The sequence below is a fragment of the Mirounga angustirostris genome, unplaced genomic scaffold (assembly GCF_029215605.1).
Source record: "Mirounga angustirostris isolate CCGP_5_RB_7025 unplaced genomic scaffold, mMirAng1.0.hap1 SCAF_1, whole genome shotgun sequence".
Lineage (NCBI taxonomy): Eukaryota > Metazoa > Chordata > Mammalia > Carnivora > Phocidae > Mirounga > Mirounga angustirostris.
This window is the reverse complement of record NW_026991709.1, coordinates 112,468,965-112,492,123: the sequence shown is the minus strand read 5'-3', so window position 1 is coordinate 112,492,123 and position 23,159 is coordinate 112,468,965. Positions and strand designations below refer to the sequence as shown.

General features: G+C 37.6%; 1 protein-coding gene across 1 annotated transcript in view; it reads left to right on the top strand.

Moving 5' to 3' along the window:
• Positions 1-6,155: 6,155 nt before the first annotated feature.
• Positions 6,156-23,159, top strand: part of CPA3 (carboxypeptidase A3) — a 29,127-nt gene continuing 12,123 nt past the window's right edge. Inside the window, exons 1-9 of the mRNA XM_045863708.3 lie at positions 6,156-6,268; positions 6,367-6,442; positions 8,804-8,928; positions 17,617-17,719; positions 17,827-17,928; positions 18,981-19,082; positions 20,381-20,491; positions 21,411-21,501; positions 22,505-22,707. Of these exons, the coding sequence (XP_045719664.1) occupies positions 6,201-6,268; positions 6,367-6,442; positions 8,804-8,928; positions 17,617-17,719; positions 17,827-17,928; positions 18,981-19,082; positions 20,381-20,491; positions 21,411-21,501; positions 22,505-22,707 (981 nt within the window). The 5' untranslated portion in view covers positions 6,156-6,200. The remainder of the gene's footprint in view (positions 6,269-6,366; positions 6,443-8,803; positions 8,929-17,616; positions 17,720-17,826; positions 17,929-18,980; positions 19,083-20,380; positions 20,492-21,410; positions 21,502-22,504; positions 22,708-23,159) is intronic.

Sequence of the window (23,159 nt, the reverse complement as noted above, 5' to 3'; positions counted from 1 at the left end):
AATTAGAAACCTGACAGATTGTCTACTTCTTTGGGGAAAAAAATGATGTGAATCAGTGACTAAGCAAGCCATCCACAAGTAACGATGTGGATCAACGATATAGGAGATAAAGTCCTCAGGGTACTTGCCAACACTGGCAGAGTGCAGAGATGTACAGGTTCTAATGGGGGCTTATGAGGAAGAAGACATATAAGGGGAAATTTAGCAAATTGTGATATAGGTGAAAAGACCCCATCTTGCTTTAGCTTTCATCTCAGCTCATTTATTTTATGAACTGTCTACTACATGCCAAACACTTTGCTAAGCAATTAGGGACAGAGCAATGAAAAAGAAAGACAGTTCTGCCTTCAAAGGGCATTTGGGAAGACAGACATGAAATAAATAATTAGCTATTTCACTAATTATTTAATAAGTCATGATTTAATTTACATTAAGCAAGTAAGTGCTAGACAAATTACATGAAAAGAACATACACCAGGTCTACCTCCCTGATGTGGGGGAGAAGGCTCTCTCAGGGAATGCTGGAACCTGAAGAATAAGTCACAATTATCTGGATAAAGGGAGTGCCCCTTCCAAGCCCTGATGCAGAACCCGTAGGAAGAAAGCCAGAGAGGAAGGAACCTAGACAGTTGAGGAAAGAAAGCATGTACAGGGACTGAGGAAGGTAGGAGGGACTATTAAGCAGAGCTTAGAGCTTAAGGTTTTGGAACATGGGTCTAAGAACAATGGGAAGACATGGAAAACATTCAGTTGCAAATGACCTAATCAGAGTTTTTAAAACATCAACCAGCTAAGATGGAAAGCAGACTGAGGTCAAACAAGAGGGTGTCAGAAGGGTGTTAACAAGGAGACCTGTTACAGGAGGGTGATACAAAGCAGATTGGAGGTAAAACAAAAGGGTGTTAGGCCTTAAACAAAAGAGGCAAAAATTACTCCATGACTTGAAGTTTCCCAGAATTATAACTGAACATGCTAATGTCAGAGACTATTATGCAAAGTTCAAATTTTAAAATATAATAATAGGTATTTAGTTACAATTTGGGAACATCTCTTAATTTAAAATCTACTTTACTATTCTATTTACTTTAAAATATGAGCTCATTGTTTTCTGTGTGGATCCAAGGAAAATAGGATTCCATATCTAGCAAAACATGTTAAAATATCTATGACAGTGTTCTATTCAAAAGAAGAATCCTTTGAAGTCACAGTGGTTTGGAAGTTGTCAAGCCAAAGAATGATTAATTGCATTAATTGTCCACTAGATGGTAGCAGTGCAGCTGCTACAATTTGTCAAGTAATCATCTTCAAAATAATTTAGTAATACATCATTTAAATAGACACTTAAGAGCAAAAAAAGAAATTCCCATGAATTCTCAACCAGTATTGATGATAATAAAAAAATAGATGTAGGGGCGCCTGGGTGGCTCAGTCGTTAAGCATCCGCCTTCAGCTCAGGTCATGATCCCAGGGTCCTGGGATTGAGCCCCGCATCGGGCTCCCTGCTCTGCCGGGAGCCTGCTTCTCCCTCTCTCACTCCCTCTGCTTGTGTTCCCTCTCTCTCTGTGTCTCTCTCTGTCAAATAAATAAATAAAATCTTTAAAAAAAAAATAGATGTAATTTAGCTAAATTATCTTACCCCGTTTTATTTAAATTATACCCATGTTGGGAATTGGAGAGCTAACTCAACCAAAGTTACCTGAGTGAAGTTATCTTGCTGGACGTATATCATTCAATCCATAGATAGTTCCACAAGACTCCCATACTCCACCTCTAGCAGATAACATTGACCTCTAAGAAATGCTATGTGTGACCCAAAGTTCAAAAGTCATGTGTGTAAACCATAAAGAACTATGTCTCTAAATTGAGTGCTTTAAATTAGAAATTAGAAATGTTCAAAAATTCCAAGGAATTTTTTCAAAAAAGATAAGGACCAGGATAGTAAGTATGTAAATATTCTCATTTAAAATCCCTTCTATCCAAGAATTCTTGCACCAGAAACATTTTTGATATATCTCTGGTCAACTCAAAGTCAACAGCTAGCTGGCTAGGAGTGCCACTTGCCTGAGCTGAACTGAGCTAAAACAGAGAGATGTCTGCTTTAGTCCTTCCCAGGGCAATAATACCATATGACCTCCTGCCAGGCAGACCAGGGACTGCCAAGTTTTCCTGCCCAGGCTTGCCCACCCAGGAGCCTCTGACTGTAAGGGCACCTCTCTCTTCCTCCCTCCTTTAAATTACTCCCTCACTGAGATCCCAGGACAGGCTCTGAGCCCTTCCTCAGTCCCAAGCTCTCATTTCCCAAACAGTAATTAACCAACAGCACAGAAATGGCTCCCTGAATTTTTCCTATCTCAAAACGGTGTTGCTACAACATAGCAAGACTGGTTTTCCAGTCTGGAATAAGGGAGTTCTTCATATCTAGAATAACATCCCATGTATTCACCTGCTTTTGCCAACTAACATATATGAACTGCTCAAAGAAAATTTCAGGCACAGAAGAAAAACAGAAGGAACCATGACAGCTAATGAGGTTATTTGGGGGCCAAATGGGGTCTTGATGATCCTCTTAGGTCTTCTCATTTGAGCAGGTAGTCACTCGCCCTCTAGCCAGGTCTGACACTGCCTGAACCACACACCCACATCTTTGTCCAGAAATGCCACCTTTCTTCAAATAATGAAGACAAGTTTCCTGCAGCATTTTGCAGGGCAGCTTCATTTCAATGATAAGAATCCAATATCCACAACTAAAGGCAACAAATTTTTCTTTCAACATACCCTTTATGAGATACCTAAAGGTATTCCAGAAGCTTATTGGATTTGAGTTGAAGATGGAGAAGTATTTGAAAGAGCCTAGTAAAATCACAAGAGAACTTTCACTTTCATTTTCTAAGGTATCTCTTTTATAGTGATAATGTTTGAAAATATGCATAAAAATATAGTTTAAAAATAAAGCAATATTTTATTTTATTTTTCTGAAGATTTTATTTATTTATTTGCGAGAGAGAGCATGAACATGGGGAAGGGGCAGAGTGAGAGAGAGAAGCAGACTCCACATTGAGCAGGGAGCCCAATGAGGGACTCAATCCCAGGACCCTGAGATAATGACCTGAGCCCAAGGCAGATGCCCAACTAACTGAGCCACCCAGATACCCCTAAAGCAATATTTTAAACTGTGGCTAGACATATACTACTACAAAACTCCTAGGAGTACAAAGATTCAGAAGGATGGAAAATTATTGTTGTGTGAGGCATTCAACTTTAAATTTCTTTTTAAAGAGATTAATTTGACCTATGAAATACCACACCACCTTACAAAGTCAATCCTAAAATGATATGTTGTTCAATAGCCATTCATCCTATTCTATACATATGCCAAGATCTTTTATAAATTCTTTTTTTTTTAAGATTTTATTTATTTATTTGAGAGAGAGCATGAGATAGAGAGCATGAGAGGGGGGAGGGTCAGAGAGAGAAGCAGACTCCCTGCTGAGAAGGGAGCCCGACGTGGGACTCGATCCCGGGACTCCAGGATCATGACCTGAGCCGAAGGCAGTCGCTTAACCAACTGAGCCACCCAGGCGCCCTTTTATAAATTCTGATGCAATAATATAAGATGGCTCAGAACTATGCCTGCCAAGAAACCATTTGTTCTGAGAAAAAGTTTCAGAATACTCTTGAAATCCATTTATTGTATCTGTTCTTCAGAGGCTAAATAAATTGGGGAGGAGTAGGAAGTCTTAAAAGCATCCCATGTTGATATCCTATTCCAGAAACAGGGAACTGAAATATGTAACAGATATTAAGAAGTCCAAGATTATTTATAATCAGAGTCTTATCCCTGAGAGATACCAGGATCTCACACATTTACCTAGATCCCCAAATAAAACAGAAGTGTCCTTCATACTTGACCTGAAAAATAGACATACAAGACTTCTCCACAGTTTTAAAACTAGTCACACAGAAAAAGGCTTTAAGAAAACATATAAGAATGTTAGAATTAAAGGTGATTTCTATTTTCTTCTTTCAAATTTTGTTTTTGCTAAATTATTTCCAGTAGGCATTTATTACTTGAAGAATCAGAAAATAAAACTCCAAAAAGAAAAGCTGTAACACAAAAAATTTTTCCTGAAGTAGTCCACATTGAAACAAATACAGAAAGATATTTCATCCCTAAAGGATACAGCCACCACTTTATTTATTTGTCAGAGAAAGAAAGAGAGAATGAGCAGGCACATGAAGGGGGTGGGGCAGAGGCAGAGGGAGAAGCAGACTCCCCGCTGAGCAAGCAGCCTGATGCGGGCCTCCATCCCAGGACTCTGGGATCATGACCCGAGCCGAAGGCAGACACTTAACAGACTGAGCTACCTAGGCACCCCCACAGCCACTGCTTTAATCTACCACATGATACATGCTGATACTCCAGTTGACAGTGGTCAACTATAAGTCTGTTTACAGAACCTGGCAATTTTATTAAGTGCTTAGAGGGCATGAGCATGTATTTTAGCACCTACCATCCACCAAGTCCTTCACATATGCTATCTCATTTAGCCCTCACAGCACTTGCCAGAGTTCAATTTGCATCTCCATTTTTCAGATGAGGAAACCAAGGCCCAGAATGACTAAGCAGCCTGCTTAGGGTGAAGGAGCCACTCTAAGGTTACATGTTTTTCTAACTGCAACGTCAAGCTCTTCCTTTTCCTCTGTACCTCTACCAAATACATCCTCAGAAGGAGTGGAGCAAACATTTGCTTAGGGAGTTTCTAGTGCTGATGAGCTTATCCAATGTCAAGAACATGAAGGCATTTGTAAAACCCTCCTCTCCCTTACCTGCAGGGTCGGGGTAAGGGGAGCCCCTTGGGATATGTTCTAGTGCACACGAAACACAGAGAGAGGAATGAAGCTATTGCTGCTGTACATGTAACATGGGCATCTCCCCAACACTATTATTTTGATAATAAAAATATATAACCATGACTCTGAGAAGCTTCCTATGGGACGATCTATATACATTTGTCAATATGAAGAAGTAGTTTTTAAAAGGAAATTCTAGTAAGTTATCTGATTAGCTAAACTTACTCACTCTGTTAGATTACCTTAATTCTGAGTAGAGGTGATGCCTTCTCCCAAATGATCCATGTTCAAAATTAAAGACCCCTCAAGAGACTATTTAGAATGCTCTATCAATGACTTTCATTAATTCAACTTTCTGAAAGCATTTACTGAACCCTGCATCCAGACCCTAAAGAGAACAGCCAATGAACAAACACTTGAGCAACCATAAAATTGTGCCTTCTAGGAGTCCTCAACTTGCTTTAGAAATAGGGGTTATCTCCGAGAACAGAGGCAGGAGAAGGAGAAAGGAGTGGGGATGTGATTGCTTTAGCTCTTTCTGTAACATTCTGTAACTTCTTTACAGAGAGGTATAGAGAAAATATGGCAAAAGTATAAAATCTAGGTAGTAAATACATCAATATTTTTGTGATTACAGTATTTTTAGCATATCCAAAATATTTTGTAATTTACTAAGTTACAATGTAGCTTCAAAAACATATTTTACGTTATTAAGGACCACCCATCAAGGTTCTGTAGTCAGATACCCAAATTCATCTCCGGTTCCAAGCGCAAATTTAAAGTGATTTCTTCCATCATTCAATTCAAACATATGGAAAAGCTGCGTTTTATTTTTTTTTTTTTAAGATTTTTTATTTATTTATTTGACACAGAGATAGTGAGAGCAGGAACACAAGCAGGGGGAGTGGGAGAGGGAGAAGCGGGCTTCCCACCGAGCAGGGAGCCCGATGTGGGACTCGATGCCAGGACCCTGGGATCATGACCTGAGCCGAAGGCAGATGCTTAACGACTGAGCCACCCAGGCGCCCAAAGCTGCGTTTTAGGACAAAGAACTGGGCTCAGATCTCAACTCTGTGAACATACTAGCTCTGCTACCTTGGGCAAGTTATTTCCTAAAAAATGAGTTTGCCTGGCATCTGTAAAATGGGTATTCCCAATTGCAAAAGGGTAGCGTGAGGTTGGATCTGCCACAAAATGGGCATTCAGTGTTAGTGTTGCCATCCTACCCCTCCCACCCCAACTAGCAAAACATTTCGTCCACCAGAACCCTAAGAGGAAATCAGCTGCTCCTCCAGATAAGAGCTGAGGCATAAGGCTGGCAGAGGTCTTGGGGCAGGCAGAGAAGAACCATGCGGTTCATCCTGCCTTTGGGTTTGATCGCTACCACCCTTGCCGTGGCTCCTGTCCGCTTTGACAGGTAAGCCTCACCACCCTGCGTTCCAGTCTCTGTACAGAAAGAGGATGAAGGCATGCTTCTTTACAGTTCACATGTTTCATCTTTTTACATTCTTAAAGGGAGAAGGTGCTCCGCGTGAAGCCCCAGGATGAAAAACAAGCAAACATCATAAAGGACTTGGCCAAAACCAACCAGGTAAAGCACTTAGACGGTTATTTTATCTTTTCTTTCTGTTCTCTAAAAGCTGCCTCTTATGAATTTTACTTTTAATGCACGCGGAGCTTCCAAAGACAAAGAAGGGGCAAGTGGCAGAAGCTACTTGGGTAAATCAGCCAATCGCCACTATAGGGCTTCCCTTGTTTTTGTTTATTTTTTTTCCCCAAATTACCACTCCTGTTTTCCCTCCCAAAAGCTTTGCAAACAACAGCTTTTTCTATGGGAAATTGTGAAATAAGGAAGTGGGCTTTCTTGACACCTTTCTGGGGGCCTCTTTCCCCTCCCTGCTAGTGCCTTGCCTGCTCCATTCTCCTCTCTCCCACCCAGATCTCCACCAGTGGCATAGTTTCTCTTAAAATTACAATAACATCAAGGTATTGGTTAACTGGTAACATCAAAGTAATGGTTTATAATACCAAGATGTGACCCTTCCCAAGAGTAGGTCCATTTTAAAAGGAAACTCTTGAAGTTTGATCACTCTTTTAAAACCCAGTGAGCTAATGTAATCATTTTATCATTTATTCAGCTGCTCCCATACACAAGGCACACTGTGTCAGCCACCTTATAGGTATCATATCAAACTCTCCAACAGATTTTCAGGGTGAGTGGCATAATTAAACCCACTTAAAACAAAAGAATCAAAGTTCCAAGACAGTAAATTAAATGACCAAGATGACACAGCAGACTTAAATCCAGAACTGAATCTAAGATTTATTCTAGTCACGCACCCCCGCATCACATCAAACTAATTGAAAGCTCTGCTCTTCTAATTTCCCAAATGTTTTTCAAATCCATGCTTTCCTCTTCATTCCCGTGCCACTGCCAAAATTATGTCTGCCCTACCTTGTGCCAGGACTATTTCAGTAGCCCCTTATCCAAGGTTCAGGTTCTAGTCCTGCCTCCCACAAAGCCAGGTCTGCACTACAGCCTGGCTGCTCTAAAGCCTGATGATCATATTCCTCCATGTGAAGGTTTTTAGTGACAGGCAGCCTGGTATGGAAAGAGCATGGTCTTCAAAGTTTCAAATACTAGCTCTAACTAGCTCTGTGGCCTTAGGCAAGTTACGTAACCTCTCTGGATCTGTTTCCTCCTCTGTAAAGTGAGCATAATAATCATACCTACTTCCTAAGGTTGTTATAAAGACTAAGTAAGCTAGTAATTGGGTGACGCTCAGAAGGAGGCCTGGCCGTAATAAGCACTGTAGAAGTGTTTTCTATTGGTATTGGAGTGACATTTGAAGTCCTTCATGATCTGCCGAGCTGCCAATCTCTACTGTCTCCCACTCGTCCAAACCTCTCTCTCACTGTTCAAGCTCCATGAGCACCAAAACGTCTTTAAATCACATTACATCTCTCATATGTCCAATTTATGCTGTAGCTTTCTGATCAAAATAAACCAATAAATATTGGTTGGCTCACAGCAGCCTCATATAAGCACATAACGGACTGACCCAGAGGTAGAGTGGGATTCAACTACAAAATACCCAGGTGGACTTACACATGTCTACAAGCTTGGAATGGTAGGTAGGAATTGAGCATTTCCTTCACATTTCCCAGGTTGGGGAACTACTTCATTTGATTTCACGATGGAGTATGATTTTGAAGAACAACAAGAATTGGAATCTTCTAAAAGTTATTTTAACCTGAATGCTATCCTTCTAGACCCATTCACCAAATTTCTGAAATTCTCAGCTAGAGGAAGAAAAAGAGAAGGGAATCAGCAGCTTTAAATGCCTGCAGGTCCCAGAGTTCATATCCATTTCACATTCTTTACAACACTCCAAATGGAGTCCTCTTAACCCTATACCTTAGGGAAAAGGACTAAAACTCAAGGAGTTTTAGTATCGCCCAAGGACATACTACTAGAAAAATAATAGGGCTGGAGATTATTATGCCTTCTGTTGGACACAAACCTTCCAGGAATTCCAGAGTTTACAGGGGAAACTGGTTTTGAGGCCTGACTCAGGGGCAGGGTGAGGGGAACCATATTTGTAATCTATATTCCCAATTAGAGACAGAGTCTATGGCTAAATGAATTGTGAAACAGCCCCAATCAACCCCAAGATGGTAGAAGCAAACAGATTAACTAAAAACTACTTTTTTTTTTGCATTTATAGATACTATCTATGTCCTGAAAGAGTGATCAGTACAAATGATCTCTCCCACTCCCTAATATTCAACAGTATATTTGCACACTCTCATAAGCTTATTGAGAGAAGGGTCCATACCTTAACTACATTGAACCCCAAATTCCTTTTGTAGTGTATGACACATGTGTTTCTTAAGAAATATGTGTTGGGTGAACAAATAACTGTGACTAACATTGAACTCATCTCCGCAGCTTGACTTCTGGTATCCAGATGCCATCCACCACGTAGCTGTCAATAGGACGACAGATTTCCGAGTTAGTGAAAAGGAATCCCAGTTCATCCAGTCTACCTTGGATCAAAATAAAATGCACTATGAGTAAGTCCTATGAAATATTCAAATGTGTTAGACACTCAAAGTTTGGAGTATCTTGAAATTGAGAGGGAAGTACTATTCTTTAATTGGGCCAAAAAAATGAAAGCTCTATGAGATAAACATTTACAGTTACTTTCGAATAGGCTATTGAGGCCTGCTTACAGGGGTGATGAGATCAAACTGAGCTACTCAACTCCATCTCTTTTTGTTCTGATCTGCAAGAAGGGCAATCACGCATGCTGCCCTCTCCAAAAATCAGCTCCTAGGAAGGACATTGTGCACTTGTGCAGGCAGGGATAATTTAGCCACACTCATCACCTCTGACAGATAATCACCACAGAGCTCAAGAACTACTGGTGGCTACTAGCACCAAGTTCTTGAGAATTTGAATTCTCCTGCTGCATAAAAGGAGACCCAAATAACTGTGCTCATCTTGAGTCAGAGATGTGGGAATATAAGATATATAATAAATAATTCTTTATGAAAGAAATTCTTCCTCAGAGAAAGCAAAAGCAATGCAATAGAGTAAGACTTAAATCCAACAGAAGAGAATTCTCAAATGGCCAAAGATGGAGAAATGAGTCATTGTGGTCCCACAGAGAAATAAGGGAAAATTAGAACTCACTGAGTACCAACCATGGGCCATGCACAGTCTGGGCCCTGGGGCAGTGAACAAGGGAGCCCAGTGATGAATATCACAAATCCACACATAACATAGAAAACAAAATGTGTTTGATGTACTGAGGGGTCCTGTTTTAACTCTACCACCCCTTGTCATTCCAGCAATACCCTTTACTGAGACCTTCACCATTCAAAACACTGCTAAGCACTAGTTCTTTCTTTCTGACTTGCTATTTCATGCCTCTGCTACCCAACATAGAGTGACAACTAAAAAAGCCTTCGTATTCTGCCTGAAACATATCATGTCATGTTGCAGAGCAGGATTTACTGCTGCTTGTCACGACTTGATTGTGTTCTTATTGCTACAATATCCTTTATAAATATAAACTCTATTGAAATTAAGGAAAGACAAATATAAGAGAAGTAAAAAAATTCTTATTCGTGACTTAATGGCTTAAAAAGTAGCAGGCTATTACTTGTGATTGTTGTTAATGATTGTCTTTGTTTTTGCTGTCATTTCAAGAGGGTTGTGAAACAAATGTAGAAATTAATAATTGAGGAGCACATATTCAAAATTAATTTCTATCAAGATTTAACCATTTCTAATTAATATATCAATATGTGCTTTTCTATGTTCTTACAAATTGTATTATTAAAATTAGAAAGACACTTTATAAATGGACCTCCAAGATCTCAGAAACTAGAGTGCATTAGAGATTCTCTACTTACACTAAGGTTCAGATGGTCTTGATTCTTTCACCTAAAAGAACTCACTCCTCCCCCTATATATCCTCTGGTGCCTGTGTCTCTTGATTCTCTTCACAGCCAGTCTTCTTAAATGTGTGCCTCAAGTATTATACTCTTTATTTTACGTCATTAGTATAGACCTGACCCAAATTCCTGTGATCAACTAATTCTTACAAAGTATCCAGCCCAAGCTAAAATAAATTTTAGCTGGTCAATTTTGTTTAATTTGATCTGAACAGCAACAGAAAAATAAAGTATTAAGTTTTCCTTAATATCCTGGTAATGTAGACAAAAAGCTAGTTGCTTGACATGAGTGTGGACAATGGAATTAATCACTGTGACAGAAGATATCTAGGCAGGTGGCACCTCTCTCTCCTCTTTGGACCTCTAGGTCTCTCTTAGGCTGAAACAATTCTGACTCAAACAGAGGTGTAAATCCAGAACTTCACAAATACAGTGTGTTTTTCACTTTGTCTTATGCCAAAATACTTCCTTGTTACCTACATCAAGAAGTGTTAAAATACAAATAAAAATTAGTTTTATCTAATTAGGACATGATTTCTAGAAATTGGTCCAAATTAGCCACGTTGTGGGAAAGCCACGTAATTAGATAGTTACCTTCCTCAGAAATATAAATATGTAAAGTGATCTGTGCAGACAAGGACTATTTAAATCTTGTCTCCAAGTACTAATTATATAGATAATTTTATTTGCATATTAATTATATGTGTTACTTGGTGTCAGTCAGTAGTAGAAGAGTGTTCTAAGAACAGAAACATCTGGTGGACCCAGGCACCAGTCTGAACAAAACCACATTAAGAGGCTGGTTTGACACATTGATTTACTTAGACACCCTTCATTAGACACTACATATAAACCACTATTTAGTTTAAAGTATCTGTGTGTGACTTTTTTTTAATTTTTAGAAAATTAAATTACTAAGATTTGATTTTAAAGTAGCATGTTTGCTCCATTTTTATTTACTCTTTTACAAAATCATAAAAGACCAAGTCTGAAAAACAAATAACACCTACATACCAACAAACCTGAACAGACTGATGAATAAATGTCTAAAGAAAAGCACACCCAAGGGATGCCTGGGTGGCTCAGTTGGTTAGGTGACTGCCTTCACTCTGGTCATGATCCCGGGGTCCTGACATTGAGCTCCGCATCGGGCTCCCCCTGCTCTCTGGGGAGCCTGTTTCTCCCTATCCCTCTGCCTGCTGCTCCCCCTGCTTGTGCTCACTCGCTCTCCTTGTCAAATAAATAAATAAAATCGAAAGAAAGAAAGAAAGAAAGAAAGAAAGAAAGAAAGAAAGAAAGAAAGAAAGAAAGAAAGAAAGGAAGAAGAAAAAGAAAGGAAGGAAGGAAGGAAGGAAGAAAGAAAGAAAAGCACACCTATTGGACTGAGTCTATAGGAGCAGACACCATATTTAGATTCAGTAGTTAAAAACCCTAGTGTTTTTACTAAATTTTTTACATTTTAGATATTTGTATTTCAGATATATTTTAGATTATCTTTTCTTTGATCAAAAGTTAAAATCAGAAAATAAAGAATTATTAATGAAAGGTAATTCAGAAAACAACTACTAATATATATGGTATAACACTAATAAAGCAAAACAAATGATACAATTAAGTGAAATCTTAGTAAGATGCACATAAGATTATATGGGAAGTACAAAAGAAATCTATACCAAACTGACCAGTCTATACCAAACCAACTCCTCGACACTTCATATTAATGTCTAATTACCTAATAGTGATCAGACACAAATTCATATTCCAAGTGTACACACAGTCCTATCAGATAAGTATTCCAATCAAATAAATCATTCTAATGTCTTGTCCCATTCATTTTTCCTTTTGCTCTACATTTTTATATATTACTTGCCCAAGAGTAAAACAGGTATGCTGATAACCTGCTACAAACTGCAAAGAGATGCTGGTCATGGTGGAAAGCAGACAAGTGTGGTAAATAAGAATGTGGATTCTCAGTGAGGCTGTCTGGGTCCAGTCCCGTTTAAACTACATGTTAGGTATTTAAACATTGACAATTTACTTAACTTCTCTTCACCTCATTTTCTTCATCTCTAAAGGGTGTTTCATAGAGGTTTCATGAAGATTGACTGGGACCATAAAATCGCCCTTTGCCTGGTTCCTTTACTTCTACTAGTGCAAGCGAGGGAAAGACCACTTATACGTGTGTTTACATGAGTGCACACACACATATGAACACATACACACTCTACAACAGAGGATAACTAGGGGCTATCACTAGATGCTCCCTTCCCCTCTTAGTGAATAAATTAGTGCCTTAAAGTTTATTATCCAACACAGAGGTGTGCCTCAGATGTTGGGAAATCCATGTCAGTAAATGCCAAGTTGCATACACAGTAACCCAATTAGGGAGTTACTGGAGACAAATGGGATCTTGTGGAAAGTTGAAATCATGCTTTTTGAGTAGCCCCTATCCTGCTGGAATGTGGGCATAGAAGAGGGGAGGCAATCCAGACCTCTAGTTTATAAGACACCATAACAATGATTCCGCATCCCTGGGATATGCTTCCCCATCTCTCTCTCTCTCTCTCTCTCTCTCTCTCTCTCTCACACACACACACACACAAACACACACACACACACCCCAGAGCCTATGGCAGTCACATACATTGGCCTCCATTCTCCATTTGTTACTCTTTAAAGCAACAGATGGAGGGAGCCCTGAAATTGTCAGAAAAGGATTCATCTTGTCTCTTCTCTGAACTTCTTATCTACTTCCTGACCTTGGGACACAGCCTTCTAGGAGAGCTGGTCAACTGGGCGAACTTTGCACAATACTCAGTAGACTAAGAAGACGACCGGTCTGAGGGCAATACCCAAGGGTTTCACTCCTTGTCACTGGAAGCACTGTTGTATAATGGCTCACAGCTGGAAAACTGAAGTCAGACACCTCTAGGTTCAAATCCCACCTTCTGCATTTTTACAGTTGTGTCAACTTTGGCAACCTCTACCTAACCTTTGGGGGTGATAACGGTACCCAATTAATAGTGATGATGTGAAGATTAAGTGATAAAATGTAAATACCATGCTGAGCTGAATGCCTGGTACATAAGAAAGGTTCAATAAACATTAGCCATTTATATCATTAAATCTTCAATGATAATTATTTATCCTTTCATCTACATTTAGGAATTTCTTTAACAAATTAAGCATATCTTGGAGCGCTAAAATAATATTTGGAAGAAAGTAATTTGGTTTCATCTGCTTAAGCCTGGCTGCTGGTTAGTGGAAGGGCTCATGAAAATAACATCTGGCCCTAGGGGCGCCTGGGTGGCTCAGTCGTTAAGCGTCTGCCTTCGGCTCAGGTCGTGATCCCGGGGTCCTGGGATTGAGCCCCGCATCGGGCTCCCTGCTCCGCAGGAAGCCTGCTTCTCCCTCTCACACTCCCCTTGCTTGTGTTCCCTCTCTTGCTGCCTCTCTCTCTGTCAAATAAATAAATAAAATCTTTAAAAAAAAAAAATAACATCTGGCCCTAGTTCTTAATTTCCAGCCTTAGGCTTAATTTCTAGTCCCTATCAGCAACAATCTGACACCATTCTGATGTCCTCATGCAGCTGCTTTATGGAAAGGTCGTATTTTAGCTCACACAATTTTCTTTTGCTGCTATTATCACAAGAGCTAAATTGATATGTGTAAGTCTAAAAATATTCTTAGATACAAGCTTCCTGTGACTAATTAATACTGCCTTATTTTACAAATCAACCTCCGGGACCATAAAATTTCTTTTTTGCTTGGTTCTTCTATAAATGCACGTAGAGCAAAAGCTTCATACCCTCTTTAGAACTTAAAACAATTAATTAAAGCAATTCATTATGTCTATAGTGACCACCCAAAATATAATTTCTAATCCTCTCAGGCTTCGTGAGTTTTAGTGCAACATGCCCACACCTGATTCCAAATCTGGTGTCATAACTTTTCTTCTGAGAAATCACAGATTCATTATAAATCAAAAAGCCAAGCATACAGTGAATTAGATATAATGTGCATAATAATGTGTTTGTCAGTAATGTTAATGGGAATCAATATTCATGAGTAGTGCTTGGTGTCATGTGCTAAATAAACTCTAATTAGAAGTATACCTCATTTATCTTCTGTCTCCAAACTCAGATCAGTCAGTCAATCAGCAAGAAAAAACCGACAAGTAGAGTGGGTGCTACAGTGTCACAGTTCATTATCGTAAGAAATTGAAGATATCAGAATCAAACAACTACATACCTCCCCAGCCTGGGTTAAAGACGTGTTAAGTCTGTGAAGTGGTTGTCAATTTTGTGACTCAACTTCACTGTCATACTGAGCTTCACTGGGTACCTATGGCTTGCCAATCACTTCCCACATTTCAATTCATTTCATCCTCACCAAAATCCTGGCTGACATGTTTGGTTCCACTGTAAAAGTGAGTAAACTGAGGCTCAGAGAGACAGTTAATCCATCCAAGATCACATAAAGTATTAAGACAAAATGGGGCTGGAATCCAAGAATGGCCACAGAGTCTCTTCCCACCAGGTCACTACTTCCTTTTATGATTGGGTTCATGGAGGTGAAAGAGTACATGATACTGTCCTAAATGATTAGAATGCATGATAAAAAATAGACAGCATCTTCCTACATAGGACTTACCGCTAACAGAAGGAAAATACATATGCATTTCATCAATGATAGTAATGCCTTTTTTTATAAGAAGTCAATTGGAACTATGATAATCCAAATAAGGAAACTATTCAAATACAACTTCAAACAATTCTTGATTTTAAATATTTCACTGAAATATTTCTATTATAAGCCATTGATCTCTATCCTGAAAAATAAAGTATAGTGAATACTAGGGTTTAATTTGGTTGAGGAATTACTATGACCAACACGAATTTTCACACTGTGCTATAAAAGAAGGATATCCTTAAGGGCTATTCACATTATTAAAATATGCTGGGTCACATGACCCCTGTGTTTGCTAAATCCTTCTGTCGATGTAGTTTATTTTCCTTTTTTTTGCTGTTAGCTACCACCTACTGATAGCATGCTTGCTTTTTTACAAGTCATTTTACCTATGTCCAATGTATTCCCTATGATGAATGAAGCTTTTTGTGAGGGTGTTTGTTAATCTCCGATGGCTGCAACATTATATTTAACATATTAAGGAATCTATAAATAAAATTCAATGCAACTAGACACCAATGGACAATAATAATTTGATCATATCGATAGATACCACCATATTAATCTCAAATGACAATCAACATTATATGTAGTGGTGAAAGACAGGTTTTCTTATTAAAAGCAGAAAAAAAATAGAATGCCCTCTTTCAACACTATTATTTTCCATTGTTCAGAGAGTTTAACCAATGCAATAAAGCAAGGGGAAAAAATAGTTATTGGAAAAAAAGTAGAAAGTATAATTTTTTACAGAAGAAATAACTACCCTAAAACCCCCCAAAAAAACCCCTAAAGGCATAACTAAAAAATTCTTAGACGTGAAAAGATCATTTTTTAACTAATAAGATGGCTAATAGATAAGTGTAACCAAAGCAATAAGTTTTTTAAATATATGAATAACCAGTTCAAATGCCCAGGGAGAAAAAAAGCCACTCACAATACTAATAAAAATATATGAATAAACAAAATATACAAAATTTTACTGAAGAATCAAAAAGCTTTATTATGGTCCATTATTAATAAGGTTCTTCTCAAATTTATTCCTAATTTAGTACAATTCTAATGAAAAGCCTATATTTTTCTAATAATTCTCATAATTTCTAAAAATGATTCTGACCAAACATTTATTAAGAACAGGTAAAATTACTCAAAAATTTGGAAGCAAGAATAAGGAGACAGTACATTAAATATTAAAACTATAATTAAATATGGTTTGCTTCTTACACAAGAGTAGGAAAACAGATCAGTGGAGCACAACAGAAAATCCCCAAACAGACAGAATATACAAAAATATTTGAGTACATATAAGAGGACAATGGCATTTCCAAAACATAAATCTTAAAGTCAAGCAAGGTTGCATTCAAACTCCCAACCCCAACACACACTAATTATGGGCATTTAAACTTTCTAAGCAACAATGTCCCCATCTGTAAAATGGTGATAATATTAACAAGATGAAAATAAAATAAGGTATGTAAAGCAGGACCTGGCCCATATGAAACAAATGGATGTTCAAGTGAAAATGTCAGGTAGGCTGCTGGATGAACAAGCCATGGGAGAAGTAGGTGAAGAACTAGGGCCGTGGGAGGTTCAGGGAGAGTACAGAACTGGAAATACAAATGTGGGCAACCATTAGAGCCATGGAATTCAATGAGATGAGATGCGGTAACTCAGGAATAGAGATGAAAATAGAGAAGAGGGTAGAGGCATAAGAGCTCTGGGTCCCCAATTAGCCTCCTAACAATTCTTCCTGCCTCTTATTTCACCCTCTCCAAATCAGCCTAAGCATTTTCTAGCTCTGTAACTACAAACAAGTTATTTAAACACTTTGTGTCTCAGTTTTCTCATCTATAAAATGAGGATAATAATTTCATGTGAAGATTAAATGAGTTAATGTACATAAGGTGGTTTAGATCAATGACTGGGACATGGTGAGTACTAAGTAAGTGCCTACTATTACTGTTATTCAAGTTTCTCCCAGCTCTCAAAGTATGAAGTGATATGGGATGGTCAGTAAATCTGTGCGTAAGAATATCCACTATTGCCCGTGTTATGTGTATGTGAATGTGTGTGTGTCTGAAGAAAGTTAGAGAATGACTATAGATCAATGCTGACCAACAGCAGTATAATGCAAGCCCCATGTGAAATTTTAAAGATTCTAGTAGCCACATTAAAAAAGTTAAAAAGCAACAGGCAAATTAATTTTAGCAATATATTTTATTCAACCCAATATTATGACTTCAAAATATTATTTCAACATGTAGTTAATATAAAACTCATTAGTGAGATGTTCTACATAATTTTTTATACAAAGTCTTCATAATGTAGTGTATACTTGACATAACAGCAACCTCTTTTTTGGACAGCCCCTATTTTAAATGCTCTATAGCCATGTGTGGCTGGACTACCATACTGAACAGCACAGCTCTAGATAAATGGGAAGATTTGAAGCCAGACACATGACATTTCTAAAAGAGATGGTTGGAGAATAACGATGATACAGGGCAAACTTGATCTAAGATAGAGAAGAAAAGAAAATTTCTGTAAATGAAAGATAACTGTGGGGTTTTTTCCTCCAGTAAATGTGTATTTTATCATTCCCCTGTCAAATAGAATCTTGATTCATGATCTACAAGAAGAGATTGAGAAACAGTTTGATGTTAAAGAAGATATCCCAGGCAGGCACAGCTATGCAAAATACAACAACTGGGACAAGGTACAGTATGAAGTGCCTGTACTTCAAAAAAAAAACTATAACCCTTAACATTTGTTCTCATTTAGTTTCTTTTATTCTAATTCCTCAAAATTGGTTTTGTTCTTAAGATTGTTGCTTGGACTGAAAAAATGGTGCATAAGCATCCCAAAATGGTCTCTCGTATTAAAATTGGAACCACTATTGAAGATAATCCACTATATGTTCTCAAGGTAATAATAATTCAAGAACTACTAATTGTTATTATTTTGGAAAAATATGAATTTAAAAGTTACTTTGTGACACAACTAGTGAATTTTGAGACAATAAAAATCTTATAATCTTTTTGAAGAACATATAAGCTCCAAATGTCCATTCAAAAATAGAAGTGACAGGTGGTTTTAGGTGGAACCAAGAAAGTCCCTGAACTAACCATTTGTGGGACACAATGGACAAACTCAGACAAATATCTTATCCCATATCTTTATTTGAAGAGTTTATGAAGTCCCTGGTGTATAAAACAGTTTTCCACCCATTAAAATTCAGGGAAGTTGGTGACTAAATGTCATGAAGAAAAGAGAAGTTTAAGTATCACAGAATCACAGGATCCTGGAACAGTACATGAAGCATTTCAACCCTATGTTGATGGGGAATTCCCTTCTATAATGGACCTGACAATTACCGTTCAGCTGCTGCTGGATTTTTCTACATCCAAATACATTGTTCCCTAAAGCATGCCCTTAATAACTGGGAAGTCCTTCCTTACCCTGAATTCCCATCCATTCATTCTCTCCAACTACCCAGAACAAATCTAAATTCTCTTCAAAATGACAGCCCTTCAAATATCCAGCCACTGTTCCTCCTCCCCACTGCAAACACAACTACAAAATCTTTTCCACCTGAAGCTAAACATCCCATTTATGAAGCCAGAAAAACAGAAGGAAATGGCAGAAACAGAAACAGCATATAATCTATTTCTCAGACCAAAGGATGTTAACAATAAAATAAGAAAAACAATATATTGTGATTTTTTTTAAAAACCCTAAAAGCAACTCTGACACTAGGAAAATCTTTTTTAAAAATAGACTATGTAATATATTATGAATTATGTATAGACATTTAAGGATATGTACCATGGTCCTCCCTGAGAACAATATGTGCATATGCAGTTGTTCAACAGAAGACAGGGTAAGAATTGCTTTGAGCATAGGAATGAGTTATTGGACAACAAAGGATCAACGTGTGAGCTCATGCAAAATAATATCTCAAGTTTATTTTTAAATAGATTGGGAAAAGGGATGAAAAAAGAAAGGCTATTTTTATGGATTGTGGCATTCATGCACGAGAATGGATCTCCCCAGCATTCTGCCAGTGGTTTGTCTATCAGGTAAGTGAATCGGAACACTCATACAATTCTCCTTTGATTGTCAAATCTCCAGCACTTAACTGAGTGGCAACACCCCTTTCCAAATGAGTGCAGTTCCACTTAACTAGAAGGGCCCACATTTGGTGCTGTCAGGAAATAAATGCTCTGGATTTTACTCATCATTGGGGTTTTTATAAAATTGACACCTTCCTTCAAACTTCTTGAATTCCAGCTGACAGTTTATAAAACTAAAAGAATTTTTGGGGGCTATGATATCATTTCTCCTATAGTGAAGTATGGACAATCTGAAACTATCTTCATATTACAACCTATAATCTTGGCCTTTCTTCAGTGAGCCCAAAGCACAGACCTTGAGTTCCTGTTTAGATCTCTAATTGGCCAATGATGCACTTGGATTTTCATACTTCATTTCTTTTCCAAGGGAAAAATAACTCAGTTTTTTTAAAGGTAAATCCAGCTTATGAGTTGTTGTTCCTCTCATTCTATCCTATTCTGACTCCTACCATCTTTTAACTTTCTCTTTTCTGCCAGCTTTTGCATACAACATGCTGATGTAATATGCATGACAATGCCTTTCTGGGCATGGATGCTTTAACTAGGAATGAATCTGCCAGTAGAACTGATTTATCCCTGCAATTGTTTTAGCTCTTCCAGCTGAGGGCCAAGAGCTCCCCTTACTCAACCTATAAAGGAATACATGTGACAGGACTACAAGAAATCCCTTGGCTCTGGAACAGATGTACCTGGAAGAGATTTTCCAAGAATGAGAGAGATTTTAGGTAGCCATAGGAAGTATAGATAATTACAGAAAATTCAATCTGATGGGAGAAAAGGAGTTGATTGGTCAATCTAATGCTTGAGTTTTTTAATAATAGAGCATTTTTCTTTAATCTTATTTATAATTAATTTATGAATCCTCTCCAATATTTACATATTCCTATCTATATTTACCTAAAGGATGTGAGGGAACGAATCCATTTAAAGCAACGTGTACAGCTAATTTTTCACTTGGCCTCCATTCTTCCTATAAAACATATCTTGCATGCTATATGTGGAATGCTACAGTCTTGACAATTAAATGATCCTTTAAAGAATGGTCAGTTCAATAAATTTCACTAGTCTGAAAAAGTGACTTTTATATGGGTCACTTATTTTTATGCTATTTAGGGGAAATACTTTGAAATCATGTGATCTTGGGCAAATGACCAAAGGAATGGTAGTTATTACCATTATAGCCACAGCTTGCCACATGGTGATGAACTTTACACCACTAGCTTAATTTTTTCCTACTCCTACAGGCAGCCAAAACTTACGGAAAAAATAAAATTATGACCAAACTCCTGGACCGAATGAATTTTTATGTTCTTCCTGTATTCAATGTTGATGGATATATTTGGTCATGGACACGGGTAAGAGACCATAGTCTCTTGTTTGCATTTGGACAATACAGTATTTACTGACTTTAATGCACATTGATTGTTATGCATTAAGTTTAAGGTTTGAGTAACCAGTTAATTCTAATTCAGAAAAATGTAATTTTAAGAATCTCAATTTCAAACTAAGGTAAGCATGATTTCCTGGTTGCGCAGGTGTCCTTGAAATAATATGAAATTTCTGCTGCTGAAGCTAGTAATGAAAAAAATGAAATAGAGCAATAATTATAAAAGAAATGTATGTTATATAGTATGGCAAAAACACATTCTACCTAAAAATAAAAGTCAATTAAAGACATTCTGAACACTGATGTCAAAGCAAAAGGCACTATATTTCAATCTATCTGTAATAGAATTTGATGTGGAATAAATGTATCAAAAAATAAATAAATAAAAGAGTGACAGTTACCTGTCTATCTGTCCTTTAACTGGATGCATTACTGACCCATTGTTGCTAAATAAGATTAATACTGAACTTTCAGACAGATACTATCACATTCAGTTCTTTTCTGAAAATTATGCTCCAACAGTCACAATTTGGCCTGTTTTATATCTGAAATCTATAAATGGTGAAGGATGTAATGAAGTTATAATTTAAATTATAGGTAATTTCAGAACATTATTGATCATTTTCCAGTACCGAGAACTAATCAACAGTTTTTAAAGCTAACTAAATTATTTTATCAAGGTCTTAGAATATTAATGTAAAACACAATGTTTCTGAAAATATTACAAGTTCTAGGAAAACAATATATTTTTCTTTATAAAAAGGAGCCTCAGGTTAACTAGGTAGATTTCAAATAAAGCTGTAGACACTGCAGAGAGGGTCTGAAAAGATCAAATTGAAAAATGCAAACTGATCTGGTGTAAACACTTCCATCATTCAATCCTGCAGAACCGCATGTGGAGAAAAAATCGTTCCAAGAACCAAAACTCCAAATGCATCGGCACTGACCTCAACAGGAATTTTAATGTCTCGTGGAACTGTGAGTAGTACACTTGATCTCAAGGAAAATAGCTATAAAAGAGTGTTCAGATTAAACCACTGACTTATTTCAGTAAAAATACGTATCTCCTGAGTGTTAATTTTCTAATCTAAAAAATAAAAGATAATCATCCCTACTTAGAAATATTATGAATGTTTTGTTATATGGGAGGAAGTGGGGTTGTTTATCAAACCATCTCTTACTTAATATATCTAGCTTGCTAAAACTCAGGCATAATCCAGATGTACAAAAATTCAGATAATCTGAAGAGAGGTCTCAGGTCCCTCCTCTTCCTGGTCTGATAAAAGCTGAGAAGTACCAGTGGTTAAAACCAGCATACAGATAGTTCCTCAGATGTTTAGTGAAAAGAAACAGCTGGGGCAAAGAAAGTGAAAAGGTTTAATGGAAATGCAATGACAAGCAGAGGCCTGCTACATCAGATGACACTGTAGTTGCTACACAAATTTGACTTCCTCATTACATACATTCAAGGAGAAATTACCACTATCCCAATTCATAAATTTTTTCTTTACTTAACTTGGTTGAAAATACCACCTCAGCTTTTAATTTTATTCTACCATAGTAATTATGATAATATCAGCTACCCCTAAGTGAGAGCTGCCTGATGAAATGGGTTGAAGAAACTCAAACTCAAAAAGGGTAATTCACACCAGTCCCCAACAAGTTGGAGTGGAGCTGAACTAGAACTGGGGTCTATCTGGCTCCAGGCCCTGGGCTGCTTCTGGTGTATTATTCCTGTAATCCTGGGAAACAGAGGCAAAATAAACAAAGCTAAGAACATTCTAGTGGGCTGGGTCTGTCACATTCTGAGTTGTGTATACAAAGTTGGTCTGCAACGACTTTGACACCAGAAACACTGAGGCAGCACTGTAAACCTGGGAGATGAAAATGTTTAAAACATTTTGTGAGTCCATGTCAGAAGAGGCAGGAGCTTTTCTGATGCGGAGCAGACTATGATCTCATCCATCCATGTCCACTGCAGCTTTTCCAAACACCAAGAATCCATGTGCAGATACCTATCAAGGCCCAGAACCAGAGTCCGAGAAAGAGACCAAAGCTGTCACTGACTTCATTAGAAGCCACCTGAAATCAATCAAGGCCTATATCACCTTCCACTCCTATTCCCAGATGCTACTGTTTCCCTATGGATATACATCAAAACTGCCACGGAACCATGAGAACCTGGTATGTAGAAAAAAACCTACGGTTATGCACTGACTGCGCCATTGACTTTCATGAACAACTGTTCTTTATGAACAGCTGCATAATGTTGAAAGAATTTCACATTTTAATACCAAAGGAAAGAATTCATAAAGTTTACCTTAAGGTTTATCTTAGACTTAAAAGTCATAATTCCTAGATTAATTTTTCATGTGATAAAAAGATAAAATCTTTCAATGTGATTCTAAGATAAAGCCAGTAGGAAACAATATCTAGGCCATCCAGACTAGAATTCCATTACTACACAGATTGTTATATCAACATTTACCATAGACATACCTGTAAAACCACATGCAGCAAAAGTCTAATAGAACAGCAAAGATATCTATTTCTGTCCCTAAAACACCATTTTTAAGAAGATCCACAGTATTTTTATCCTCCTCATCAATTTGGAAGCAATATTAATTCTGTTACTA